Source organism: Microcebus murinus, chromosome 32 (genome assembly GCF_040939455.1).
Source record: "Microcebus murinus isolate Inina chromosome 32, M.murinus_Inina_mat1.0, whole genome shotgun sequence".
NCBI lineage: Eukaryota > Metazoa > Chordata > Mammalia > Primates > Cheirogaleidae > Microcebus > Microcebus murinus.
The window spans coordinates 1,155,652-1,168,267 of NC_134135.1; the positions used below are offsets into that span (position 1 = coordinate 1,155,652).

General features: G+C 56.5%; 1 protein-coding gene, 1 long non-coding RNA gene and 1 pseudogene across 2 annotated transcripts; 2 read left to right on the forward strand and 1 right to left on the reverse strand.

Moving 5' to 3' along the window:
- Nucleotides 1-1,625: 1,625 nt before the first annotated feature.
- LOC142865756 (uncharacterized) lies at nt 1,626-3,433 on the reverse strand. The gene is made up of 2 exons (XR_012915887.1): nt 3,346-3,433; nt 1,626-1,999 (listed from the first exon to the last, which is right to left on the reverse strand). It is a non-coding gene; the product is annotated as an uncharacterized LOC142865756 (long non-coding RNA).
- On the forward strand, nt 3,304-11,124 carry SHISA7 (shisa family member 7). Its single transcript, XM_012750253.3, has 5 exons — nt 3,304-4,057; nt 5,502-5,656; nt 7,947-8,012; nt 8,514-8,663; nt 10,481-11,124. The coding sequence occupies exons 1-5, from the start codon at nt 3,387-3,389 to the stop codon at nt 11,122-11,124; spliced, it is 1,686 nt and encodes a 561-aa protein (XP_012605707.2). The 5' UTR covers nt 3,304-3,386.
- Nucleotides 11,125-11,346: 222 nt separating this feature from the next.
- Nucleotides 11,347-12,085, forward strand: LOC105863317 (uncharacterized; annotated as a pseudogene).
- Nucleotides 12,086-12,616: the final 531 nt, after the last annotated feature.

Sequence of the window (12,616 nt, forward strand, 5' to 3'; positions counted from 1 at the left end):
AAATGGACACTCAGTCAATACCTACCTGTGGCAGGTAGAGATCAGAGCCATGAACAGATACAAAAGGAGTGAGGAAAGCAGAGTGTCTGGGCTGCTGTCACAGATCTGGCAGGGGAGAGTGGCTGGGATGACACATGAGGGACACCCTGGAGGAAGGAAGAAAGGTGGCCAGGCTACACCAAGATCTGTGGGAAGAGGGGTCCCCAATGAAGGGAACAGCAAGTGCGAAGGCAGGAAGGTGGGAACCTCTTGGGCATGAACCTGGAAAGGTATGAAGGAAACAGGGAAGCTGGAAAGCAGGCGCTCCTGGTGCAGAGTTGGGGTTTATTCCTGGAGTGACAGGAAGCCAAAGCAGGGGGGAAAGACTCTTACCTTTGTTGTTTTTTTTTTAAAATTGTGGCAAAATACACGATTTTAACACAAAATTTAACCATTTAGCCATTTTGAAGTGTGCAATTCAGTGGCATTTAGTATATTCACTATGTTATACAACCATCACTATTATCTAGTTCCAGAATATTCTTATCACCCCAAAAGGAAGCCCAGTACCCATTAGCAGTCACTCCCCATTCTTCTCCCCCAGCTAGCGCCAAGCAGTTCCCCACCGGCTTTCTGTCTGTGGGGATCTGACTGTTGTGGACATTTCATATACGTGTAACCATATACTGTGTCATCTCTATGTCTGGCTTTGCAATGTCTTCAAGGTTCATGCGTGCTGTAGCATGTATCAGAGCTCTGTTCCTTTTATGGCTGAATAATATTCCATTGTATGGATGTGCCACGTTCTGTTTATCCATTCCAAGTGAAGGATACTTCGGTTGTTTCCACTTTTTGGCCATTGTGCAAGATGCTGCTATGAACATTCACGTGTAAGTTTTTGCATGAACCTGTGTTTTGAATTCTTTGGGATAGATACCTAAGAGTGGAATTGCTGGGTTGTGCGGTAATTCTGTTTAACTTTTTAAGGAACCACCAAACTCTTTTCCACAGTGTGGGCCAAACCATTTCTTTCTTCCCCCGCCCACACTGTTTTTTTGTTTGTTTGATTTTTTTTTTTTTTTATTGAGAAAGAGTCAACAAGAGTCTCCATCGCCCCTCCTCACCCTGTATCCCCCTGGCTGGAGTGCAGTGAGTGAAGTCATCGTATCTGACTGCAACCTCGAACTCCTGGGCTCGAGCGATCCTCGTGCCTCAGCCTCCTGAGTAGCTGAGACTACAGGTGCATGCCACTACGCCCAGCTAATTTTTTCTATTTTTAATAGAGATGGGGGACTCACTCTTGCTCAGGGTGTTCTCGAACTCCTGACCTCAGGTGATTCTCCCGCCTTGGCCTCCCAGAGTGCTAGGATTACAGGTGTGAGGACTGTGCCCAGCCAAAGCCACATCTAATATGCCCATTACCCACCCAAGTGGAGGTGTCCAGTAGGCATTTGGGTATTGTACCCCAAGTTCAGGGGAGGGGTCCAAGCTATAACTGAAAAGGAGAGTTGAGGCCCCTGTGGGAGGGGGTAAGCTGAGGCTTGGGGAGCCTCAGAGCCCCCGTAAGCCTCCCCCATCCCAACCACTAGCAGTTTTGTTGGCGGTGGTCTGCTCCCTGGACACACACAAATGGCAAGGACAAATAATAAAAGCAATACTGAATTATATTTAGCAAATTAATCCCATCCTCCATCCCTTTAGGTTGCCTTCATTTCTTCACAGTTTCCTTCATAATTTCTCAATATTTCTTCACAATCATCTGCAACGTGCACCACATTCATCTGTGTCTGTTGACGGACTCTCCTGTCACTAGAGCATAAAGCCCCAAAAGGCAGGAACCCTGTGGGTTCTGTCACCACCGCATCCTCAGCGCGCACAGCGGCGTTCAGGCCAGCAAAGATGCTCAGCAGACATTTCTCGAGGGAATATTTGCAGAAGGAATCCGTGTCCCGCACTGCTGGCCCCTGGGCTAAGCTTCGAGGAAGTCCCCTTCAGGGCAGGGGCTGTTAGGATCATCATCCTGCAGAGGAGAAAAGTGGGGATCGGGGGGGACTGTCACCCCAGAGCCTGCCTTTAACCACTAGGTCATTCCTCCTGGGGGGCTCAGACCCCCCTCTCCCTGCCTCTAGCATCCTCCCCACTGCCTCTGTGTCCATCGGGTCTGCTGGGCGTGTCTGGGACATGGCTGGACTTGCCGTAGAAGCAGCTGGAAGACCTGCCCCACCTGGCCCTCACCTCCCACACCTCTTCTCCTCCTCTCTTCGCCCCTCCTCACCCTGTATCTCCCTTCTCAAATAGTAGCAGCAGCACCGAACGCTTCCAGCTGCACATGCCAGGCACTGTTCCAGGCTCTTCACACATATTCGCTCTCCCGACCACAAGTGATAAGGATAACCATCATTACGCCATTTTACAGATGGGGAAACTGAGGCACAGAGGGCTTACGGTGTCAAGCAGCTGGGAGATAAACCACTCTGCTGCGCTGCCCCTCCCCCCAGCCGTGGAGGGAGACATTTCAGACCTGGCGCTGTGAGAGTGGGGGGGGGCTGTGTGAGAGGCCTGGGGTCCCTCGGTTACCGGACCTAAATAAAGGAGAGACATGGGCACTGGGGGGCGCTGAGGAGCATATGGTGTAAGCCGGTGGTTCTCAACGGGGCGGGCGGGCAATTGTGCCTGTCCCACCAGGGGGACATTTGACAGTGCCCGTTGCAAGCTGGGGGGATGTGGACGCTCCCGGCGTCCGGTGGATGCTGCTAAACACCCTGTGATGCACAGGACCGGCTCCCACAAAAGTGGGACTCTGCCCCGTGTCGGCAGCGCGCGGCTGGAAACCCAGCGCTACCGCTCGCCGCTGCCTGGTCTATACGCTCCAATTCTCAACTTCAATCTCTCTCTCCCTCCCTTCCTCCCCCCTCCTCCTCCTCCCTTTCTTTTCTCCCTTCTCCCACCCACCCCTCATCTGTCTCCCTTCCTGCCCTCCTCGGCCCCCACTTCCCCGCCCCACCGCCCCTCCCGCACCGGTTCCGTCGCCTTCCGTCACGCGTTCCTGCTTTTTGCCCTTCCCTCTCATTTCTGCACACCCCCTGATGTCTCCTCGGTCCTCCCAATCTCTTTCCTCCATTCATCACCCGTCTGATCCTTTTTCCGTCCGCACATTGCCATTTTTCTTCTCCTCCGGCGCGTCCGGGCGCGCCTCCACCGCCCCCCGCGCCGCCCGTCATCGCGTGGGGCGCAACTCTGGCCCACGCGCCCCCATCCTTGCTGTCGCTCTCCGCCCCTCTACCTTCCCTGGCCCGCCTCCCTCAGCCTCTCCGCCCTCCCCCCTGCACGCCGCCCCCCCATCTCTCTCCCGCCCACCGCTCCCACCTCTGCAGCCTGGCGGCCGGGTCCGACCTCCTGCGCGCTCCATGCCGGCCCTCCTGCTCCTCGCACTCCTGGCGGCCACCTCGGGCCAGGCCGGGGCGCGCCCGTCCAACACCACGAGCGCCGAGCCCCCCGGCCCGCTGCCCGCCCTGCTGGCGCACCTGCGGCGCCTGACCGGGGCGCTGACTGGCGGCGGGGGCGCGGCGGGCCCGAGCGCCAACGGCACCAAGACCGGCTCGGCAGGCGGGACGGGTGCCGCGGCACGGGCGCCCCCTCCCGCCGAGCTCTGCCATGGCTACTACGATGTCATGGGCCAGTACGACGCCACCTTCAACTGCAGCACGGGCTCCTACCGCTTCTGCTGCGGCACCTGCCACTACCGCTTCTGCTGCGAGCACCGCCACATGCGCCTGGCTCAGGCCTCCTGCTCCAACTACGACACGCCACGCTGGGCCACCACGCCGCCGCCGCTGGCCGGGGGCGCTGGGGGCGCCGGGGGTGCGGGCGGGGGGCCAGGGCCTGGCCAGGCCGGGTGGCTGGAAGGGGGCAGGGCGGGGGGCCCAGGGGGACGCGGGGGCGAAGGCCCCGGAGGCAGCACGGCCTATGTGGTGTGCGGGGTCATCAGCTTTGCCCTGGCTGTGGGCGTCGGCGCCAAAGTGGCCTTCAGCAAGGCGTCCCGTGCGCCCAGGGCGCACCGTGAGATCAACGTGCCCAGGTGAGTGTGTGCTCAAAGTTGGACTTCAGGGAGCCTGGGGGCGGGGCCTGGGCAGTGGAGGTGGGGCCATCTGAGGAGGGCGGGGCTACAGTGGTGGGGGCGTGGTCAGAGGCTGAGGTGGCAGCCACCCGCAGCAGCCGAAGATGGGCAGAGCATGAGGATAGATGCGTCGGAACCCACCTGGCTGTTGAGGAGTGATGGAGGGAGCAGGGGAAGCTCGGGTCCTTATTCATCGGACAAATATTTCTTGAGCAACTTCCGTGAGCCAGAAACTGGAGATATCACATGAACAAAATAAGGTCTCTGCCCTGATAAGCCAGGCTTCCAAACCCAGGTTCGCTGCCTGCAGGCTGCGTGACACAGGACAATTTGCTTAACCTCTCTGTGCCTCAGTTTCCTGTCCGTACAATGAAGCGAATAGCCCGCACGTATTCGGATTGTAATGAAGATTAACCGAGTTGATTCATGTAGAGTCCTGGCACATGGCAGGTGTTCGCGACATGTTAGTGGTGGAGTCAGTACGTATATGCATATGCAATATAATTTTAGATCTTGGTAGTTGCTGTGAAGAAGATAAAACAGCACACGGTTTTGGAGGAGTGGGTGTCGGTTTAGATCAAGTGGTCAGAAAAGGCCTTTCAGAGCAGAGACCTGAAGAAGGGAGAAGCAGGTATCTGTGAGAAGGACATTCCCTTCTCACAGGGGGGAAATGTCACCTGCGAAGCCCCCAGGTGGCTTGTTTGCAGGACGGGAAAGGGGTCGGTGCAGCTGGAGTGCGGTGGGCTGGAGGAGGTGAGGAGAGGCAGGCAGGGCCGGGTTTATTCTGAGTGTGATGGGGAGCCACTCGAGGGTCCTGAGCTCAGGGGTGACGCCCTCGGACAATTTTTAAAAACCACTGAGCTGTGCGTGTGCGACTGGACTGTAGAGCCAGGGGCAGCCGTGGGCAGACCGGTGAGGAGGCCACTGCCACGGTGCAGGTCAGAGAGTGTGCTGGGGGCAGCAGAGGCGGGAGAAGTGGGCCGATTCAGGCTGTACTTTGGGGGTTGAATCCACGGCATCGCTGAAAGGCATAAGAGGAAAAAAAGGGAGTCAAGGGTGATGCTAAGATTTGCGGTCCACGTACCCGGGTGAATGAGGCACCCCTTAGTGCCATGGGGAAGGCGGCAACAGGAACAGAAATGGGGTCCCAGACTCAGGATGGGGAGGGCCCACAGGGAGGAGGATATGGGAGGGGCCACAGAAGGGGTGGGGTCCAAATGAATTGGGGAAGGGGCACGAAAATGGGCCAAAGTGTGACATTGGAGGGGGCGTGGCCAAAGGCTAGCAGCAAGGATGCGGGACCGATTCCCCCGACCGTGGGAACAGGGAAGGGAAAGAGGCTGGCCCCGCCCCCGCACTCCCGCCCCAGCCCCCAGGCCGCCGACCGTCTCTCTCCCACCTTTAGGGCTCTGGTGGACATTCTGAGGCATCAGGGAGGACCTGGGACCCGCCCGGACCGGGCCCGAAGCAGCTCCCTGACCCCGGGGCTCGGGGGTTCCGACAGCATAGCCCCCAGGACGCCCAAGAGCCTCTACAACACCGTGAAGTCCTCCAACCTCGGTGAGTGGGACGTGGGTGCGGCGGCTGCAGCCTCTGTCTCGGGCCACGCCCTTCGTCCCTGTAGCTCCGCCCCCGATGGCCCCACCCCCGTTGCCCAGGCCCTGCCCCGCCTCTGCCCGCCCTGAACCCTTCTGTCCTTCATCCGGGCGATGGGGGCGGGGCTGGGGACGCCGCAGTGAGCCAGGCCCTCCGGTGGACGGCCTGGGTGGGCGCCATGGACACCTTGGTTGGTGACTTAGATTTAGACGTTCTCAGCTCCTGAGCTCGGTATCAGACCACGCGACAGCCAGCTACACATAAGGACACACTTAACTATTTAATTAGAATTTGTGGGGAGCCAGACTGCTTGGGTTTGAATCCTGGCCCTGCCACTGTGTGACCTGAGACAAGTGACTTCACCTCTCTGGGTCTCAGTTTCCTCATCCGTAAAATAAGAAACACACAACAGCACTCACCTCATAGGGTTATTGTGAAGATTGAATGAGTTCGTGAGTCAGGTGCTTAGATCAATGTGTAAGACAGGGAAAAGAAATACTACGTAAGGCCGGGCGCGGTGGCTCACGCCTGTAATCCTAACACTCTGGGAGGCTGAGGCGGGCAGATTGCTCGAGGTTAGGAGTTCGAACTGTCTCAATATAAATTGAAAGAAATTAATTGGCCAACTAATATATATAGAAAAAATTAGCCGGGCATGGTGGCGCATGCCTGTAGTCCCAGCTACTCAGGAGGCTGAGGCAGGAGGATCGCTTGAGCCCAGGAGTTGGAGGTTGCTGTGAGCGAGGCTGACGCCACGGCACTCACTCTAGCCTGGGCAACAAAGTGAGACTCTGTCTCAAAAAAAAAAGAAAGAAATACTACGTATGTGTGAGCTCTTATAATTGTTAACTATGACATAATTATTATGTATTCGTTATATAATATATTTTAAATGTAATATATTATAATAAATATAATATATTCATTATATAATTATCTAAAATATACCACAATATTTTTTTTTTTTTTTGAGACAGAGTCTCACTTTGTTGCCCAGGCTAGAGTGAGTGCCGTGGCATCAGCCTAGCTCACAGCAACCTCAAACTCCTGGGCTCAAGCAATCCTTCTGTCTCAGCCTCCCAAGTAGCTGGGACTACAGGCATGCGCCACCATGCCCGGCTAATTTTTTCTATATATATTAGTTGGCCAATTAGTTTCTTTCTATTTATAGTAGAGACGGGGTCTCGCTCTTGCTCAGGCTGGTTTCGAACTCCTGACCTCGAGCAATCCGCCCGCCTCGGCCTCCCAGAGAGCTAGGATTACAGGCGTGAGACACCGCGCCCGGCACAATATTTTTATATTATATTTCATGATGAGGGCATCAACAGAGAAGTCCAAGGAGCTCTAAGTGGGCATTGAGAAAGGTCTCGTGTGGTTCGAGGGGCAGGAGGGCTTCCCCAGGGAGTGCTGTCTGAGCCAAGGTCTGGAGGATGAGGGGAGTTACCGGGCTGGGGGAGGGTGCTCTGTGTGGAGGAGCAGAGCTTGTGAGGCAGCCAGACCCGAGGCCAGGGAGAGGGTGCACAGAAACCTCAAGAAGGGCCATGAGTGCCTGGCTGAGCTGAGGAGCTCTGCTTTTGTCCTGGGAATGATGGGGAGCCACAGAGAACTTAGAGCAGGGGAGCAGCACAGTCAGAAGTGGATGGGAGAAGTATTTCTCTGGAGCCCATGCAAAGGGCAGAAACGAGAGGAAAGAGGCTCAGGAGGAGGCTGGGATGGTGCCAGGCAGGAAGAGGATGAGGACTGAGCTGGAGCCAGGGGTGCAGGAGAGGAGACATTCAAGTTGGATCTTGAAGAATGAGTAGGAGTTCTTCAGGCAAAGACAGGAAGAAGGAATTCAAGGCAGCAAGAACAGCACAGCAGCATGTGCAAAGGGCCTGTGGCAGGACCATACTGGGCTCATTCGAGAATCAGAGAACAGTGTGGTTGAGGGAAGGGATGAAGGAAGAGACTGTAGACATCAGGATGTGAGTGGGGAGGTGGAGGGAGGAGGCAAGGAGAGCCCCCCAGATCTCTGGACTTGGTATCGGGGTGGGCAGTAGAGACTGGGGATAGCCCACTTACCCAGCCATGAGCCTGTGCCCACACTTTCCATCCTCAAGTCCCCAGCCTCAGTTTCCCCCATATGGCCAATAGCATGGGTTGATCTGTGGGGTTCTAACAAGCTTGGGCCAGGATCCTTCCAAGATAGCAGGGCAGCAGTGCCAGCTGGAACAGGCGATGGCAGTGACATCAGCTTTCTTCTCGGTCCCCCCAGATAATCTGCACCACAACTACCTGCACCTCAACGTCGGCAGCCCCAAGCACCACGGCGGCACAATGGGTACGGACCAGGGGCTGGGCTGCGAGGAGGGGCAGGGCTCCTTCCCCTCCCGCCCTTGTGTGGGCCAGCCCATGCCAGGTGCCCAGGAAAGGGCAGGAGTGAGACCCAGTGAGCCCTCCCCGATGGTGCTCACAGTCTAGCCAGGTCGCCAAGGTAGCCTGAGGGTCCTCCTGTGGACACCGAAAGTTGTCATCTCACTCCCACTGGGCTGTGGGGAAAATGCGTGGAGTGCACCTCCCAGCCTGGGGCCAGCCAGGCACTCAATGGGTGCTGACAAATGTCAGGTGCTCCCTCCTGGGACATGTCCTCTCTCCAGCCATAAGCCTGTCTCCTGTGGGGGGAGTGAGGGAGGCTAAACTACTGGAGTTTTGAGGGACTGGAATCTCAGATTTCTGACACCCTGAGGATCAGCTGGGTCTGAGGGAGGAGGAGCTGGGAATGGGACCCCCAGGTCTGAGGGAGGAGGGGCTGACTGACCCTGGCCCTTCCCCTCTGCCCCAGATTGGCGGGCCATGCCACCGCCCAGCCCCTCCTTGCACTACTCCACGCTGTCCTGCTCTCGGTCCTTCCACAACCTCTCGCACCTGCCCCCATCCTACGAGGCCGCCGTGAAATCCGAGCTGAGCCGCTACTCCTCCCTCAAGAGGCTGGGTGAGTCCTGGGAAGGGTTGTGACCGGGCGGGAACAGGGACAGAGTCCAGGTTCAGAACCATGGACAGTAATACCCAGGCTTCTCTCCAAGTCTGTTCCAGAATTACCTGAGGTGATTTTATATCAGAATTACCTGGGGTGTTGTTTTTTTAATGCAAATTCATGGCCCCCCCAAGACTTATTGTATTCATTAGGACTTATACTTGCAATTAATAGAAATACAATTTAATTCCATAATAGGATCCTTCATTAAAAAAAAAAAAAAAGAAATACAATTTAAGCAAACAATAACAACAACGAAAGTTGGCTTGATAATAGAAAGTCTACAGGGTCCTTGCTTGCAGAACGGCTGGTCTAGAAGCTCAAAAGCTGTCTGCAGGAGTCCACATCTCTCATTTGCAGACAGATTCTCCCCTCGTGGGAGCAAAGATAGCCATGACAATTGTCAGACTGCCATTCTACCAGCTTAGACCCTGGCAGAAAAGAGTCTCTCCCAAGGATTCCACCAAAAATCCCAGGCCTGGATCCCATTGGCCCAAACTGAGTTACGTGCCCATCCCTGAAACAATCCCTGTGACTCTGATTGGACAATTCCCGGTCTGTGGCCCACCCCTGGCAGTGGAGCAGCCCTCAAACATTGTAAACTATAAGCCACACTCAGAAACACTTTTTATATCATGATCCATGCGATGCACATACATACATATTTTTTTTTTAGTTAGAGGAAAGGTTTGAAATGTATTGTAAACATTTTAAACATACACAAGAATAGAGAAAATTGGCCAGGCGCGGTGGCTCACGCCTGTAATCCTAGCTCTCTGGGAGGCCGAGGCGGGTGGATTGCTCGAGGTCGGGAGTTCAAAACCAACCTGAGCAAGAGCGAGACCCGTCTCTACTATAAATAGAAAGAAACTAATTGGCCAACTAATATATATAGAAAAAATTAGCTGGGCATTGTGGCACATGCCTGTAGTCCCAGCTACTTGGGAGGCTGAGACAGAAGGATCGCTTGAGCCCAGGAGTTTGAGGTTGCTGTGAGCTAGGCTGACGCCACAGCACTCACTCTAGCCTGAGCAACAAAGCAAGACTCTGTCTCAAAAAAAAAAAAAAAAAAAGAATAGAGAAAATTATAAAATGAGCCCCATGTTCCCATCACCCAGACTTCACAGCAAGTGCCATTCTGTTAATCTATCCTCTGTCTGCCCCAACTTTTGGTGGATTCTTTTAAAACAAATCCCAGATATTGTCATTTCATCCTTTAATATTTTCATTGCACATATCTGAAATAAAAATTTTATGAAACTGCACTTACCCTTATTCCTCTATTATATGGACACCTTCTGATAGTTTTCTGTTCTATCTGATTCTTTTCATTTTTCAAAATGCTGGTCATTATCCACAAAATTGCCTTCACAATCCACCCATGGGTCACAGCTCCAGGTTTGAAAATCACTGCTATAGGATAGAAAGGAGGGGACAGCAGTTCCCCAAAAGCAAGAGTTGGGTTGTGCCCACAAAAGAAGGGCTACTTGGAGGCAGGGAGTGAAAAAGGATCTACTGCATCTACTGGCCCAGCACTGTGGGCTGGGCCCGGGAACCTGCATGTGGCCATATCATTAGCCTGGGGGTTCTGATTGATTAAAATTTGGAGATCACTGCTCCTTACCCAGGCTGAAGACCAGGTCGTCCTGGGTAATGCCTGGGGTCCTTGTCGGAAATGGTACAGGATGGGAGGGGACATAAGGAAGCCAGGGGGGCAGGAAGGCCCTGGGCCAGCAGGGGACCCACCTCTGTGGCTTCTTCCCTTCTCCCCCCAGCCGAGAAGGACCTGGACGAGGCCTACCTGAAGCGCCGGCACCTGGCGGAGGCGCCCCGCGGAACGCTGCCCCTGCACGCCCTGCGGCGACCCGGCACCGGGGGCGGCTACCGCATGGATGGCTGGGGCGGCCCGGAGGAGCTGGGCCTGACGTCCGCGCCCAACCCGCGGCGGGTCATGTCCCAGGAGCACCTGCTGGGCGACGGGGGCCGGGCCTCGCGCTACGAGTTCACGCTGCCGCGCGCGCGCCTTGTGTCGCAGGAGCACCTGCTGCTGTCCTCGCCGGAGGCCCTGCGCCAGAGTCGAGAGCACCTGCTGTCGCCCCCGCGCAGCCCTGCGCTGCCCCCCGACCCCACCGCCCGGGCCAGCCTGGCCGCCTCGCACTCCAACCTGCTGCTGGGGCCCGGGGGGCCCCCCACGCCGCTGCACGGGCTGCCGTCGTCCGGCCTGCACGCCCACCACCACCACGCCCTGCACGGGTCGCCGCAGCCCGCCTGGATGTCCGACGCCGGCGGGGGCGGGGGCACGCTGGCGCGCAGGCCGCCCTTCCAGCGCCAGGGCACGCTGGAGCAGCTGCAGTTCATCCCCGGCCACCACCTGCCCCAGCACCTGCGCACTGCCAGCAAGAACGAAGTGACGGTCTGAGGCCAGGACCGGGGACTGGGGGGCTGCGGCCTCCCGGGACCCCCATCCCAGCCTGGAACCCCCGACACTGGTTCACGCGCTGCAGGGGCCTGAGACCAGACCCGCCCTTGGGTGGGAGGCAAAGCCTCCTTCGGCGCGTCAGGGCGGACACGATTCCTCTCCCATTACTCACTGTTTGAGCCACGGCCTCTTTCCCAGGATGTCATTAGAGGAGGCCCACCCATGGGGGCACCGCTAGCAGAAATGTCTGCTTCTGTGATGTCGCCACAGGCACAAGACCTCCTTCCCATGAGGTCACCACAGAGGAAGAGGCGTGCCTATGAGGTCATCGCTCAGAGCCATGCCTACGTTCTGTGGCGTCATCACAGACTCCCTTCCTGTGAGGTGACAGCGGAGATGAGGCCTTGTCCCATGACATCATTCCTAGAGACCAAGATTCCTTCCCATGATGCCACTGTAGCGGCAAGTCTCGCCCCTGCACCGTCTTCTCTGGCTCTAAGGCCTCTTTTGGCATCGTAGTCCTGGAGGAGATACCGTCCTCCCGTACCTTCACCGCAGAGAAGGTGCCTCTGTCCTGTGATGTCATCGCTACAGACAAAGCCATCTTGCTGGGACACACGCAGGAGAGAATACCTCGCTGACTGTGTCCTCACTAGAGATAAGGCCCTTTTCCCATCGTCATCACAGGGACCCTGGCTCCCTCCTGTGATGCCATCACCAGAGAAGGTGCCTTGCCCTATGACGTCATCGGAGGGACCATGCCTCTTCCTGTGATGTCATCACCAGAGATGACAACCCCCTCTGGGGCCTCTCCAGGACGAAGCCCCTTGTGTGATGTCACCACCAGATGCTACATGCTCTGAGATGACACAAGGAGACACCCCCACTGCTGCCGCCATGTCCTAAGAAAGCAGGGCGTCCCCGCCCTAGGGAAGACGCCAGAGAAAGCGCCCTGTGCTGAGATGTCATCCGAGGGGTGCATCACTGGGGAGGCCACCCCCGTGGAGAGGCCTACCCCAGCGATGAGGGTCTGTGTGTGGATTGATGGTGGCGATGCCTCTGCCCCCAGTGCTGTGATGTCATCACCAAGCACCTCCTCCTCGGAGGCAGTGCCCACTCTGGCCACCATCACTGTCGGTGGTGTCGCAGTTTCTGCCTTGTCCCGCCATGACTCAGCTTTGTTGCTCCTTCCCCCCACCCCAGGGACATGCCCGACAGGATCTCCATCAGACCCTCTGAAAGGAGATGGGGCCTTGGGTCCTGCCTCTGTGCAGCAGCTCTGGAGGGACAGAACCCCCAGACAGGCTTCTGCTCCCAGGGAGCTCCCATGGGAGTCATGGGACCCTAGCTGGAGTCATGGGACTCATAGGTGGCCCAAAGCCTGGCCTCACTTCTTTCTGCCATATCTAGAGACACCATCGCCTCTGTCAACAAAGTCCTGGCCTCCTGCTGGGGGGAGGGGTCGGGGGTGAGTCTGCTATTGACCTTGCTG

What these genes read in the sequence shown, in the direction of transcription:
- SHISA7 (XM_012750253.3), top strand. Translation starts at nt 3,387, where the DNA reads ATGCCGGCCCTCCTGCTCCTCGCACTCCTGGCGGCCACCTCGGGCCAG. An exon ending in CGTGAAGTCCTCCAACCTCG is followed by an intron (nt 5,657 to 7,946) that starts GTGAGTGGGACG and finishes CGGTCCCCCCAG; the next exon opens with ATAATCTGCACCACAACTAC. An exon ending in CTCCTCCCTCAAGAGGCTGG is followed by an intron (nt 8,664 to 10,480) that starts GTGAGTCCTGGG and finishes TTCTCCCCCCAG; the next exon opens with CCGAGAAGGACCTGGACGAG.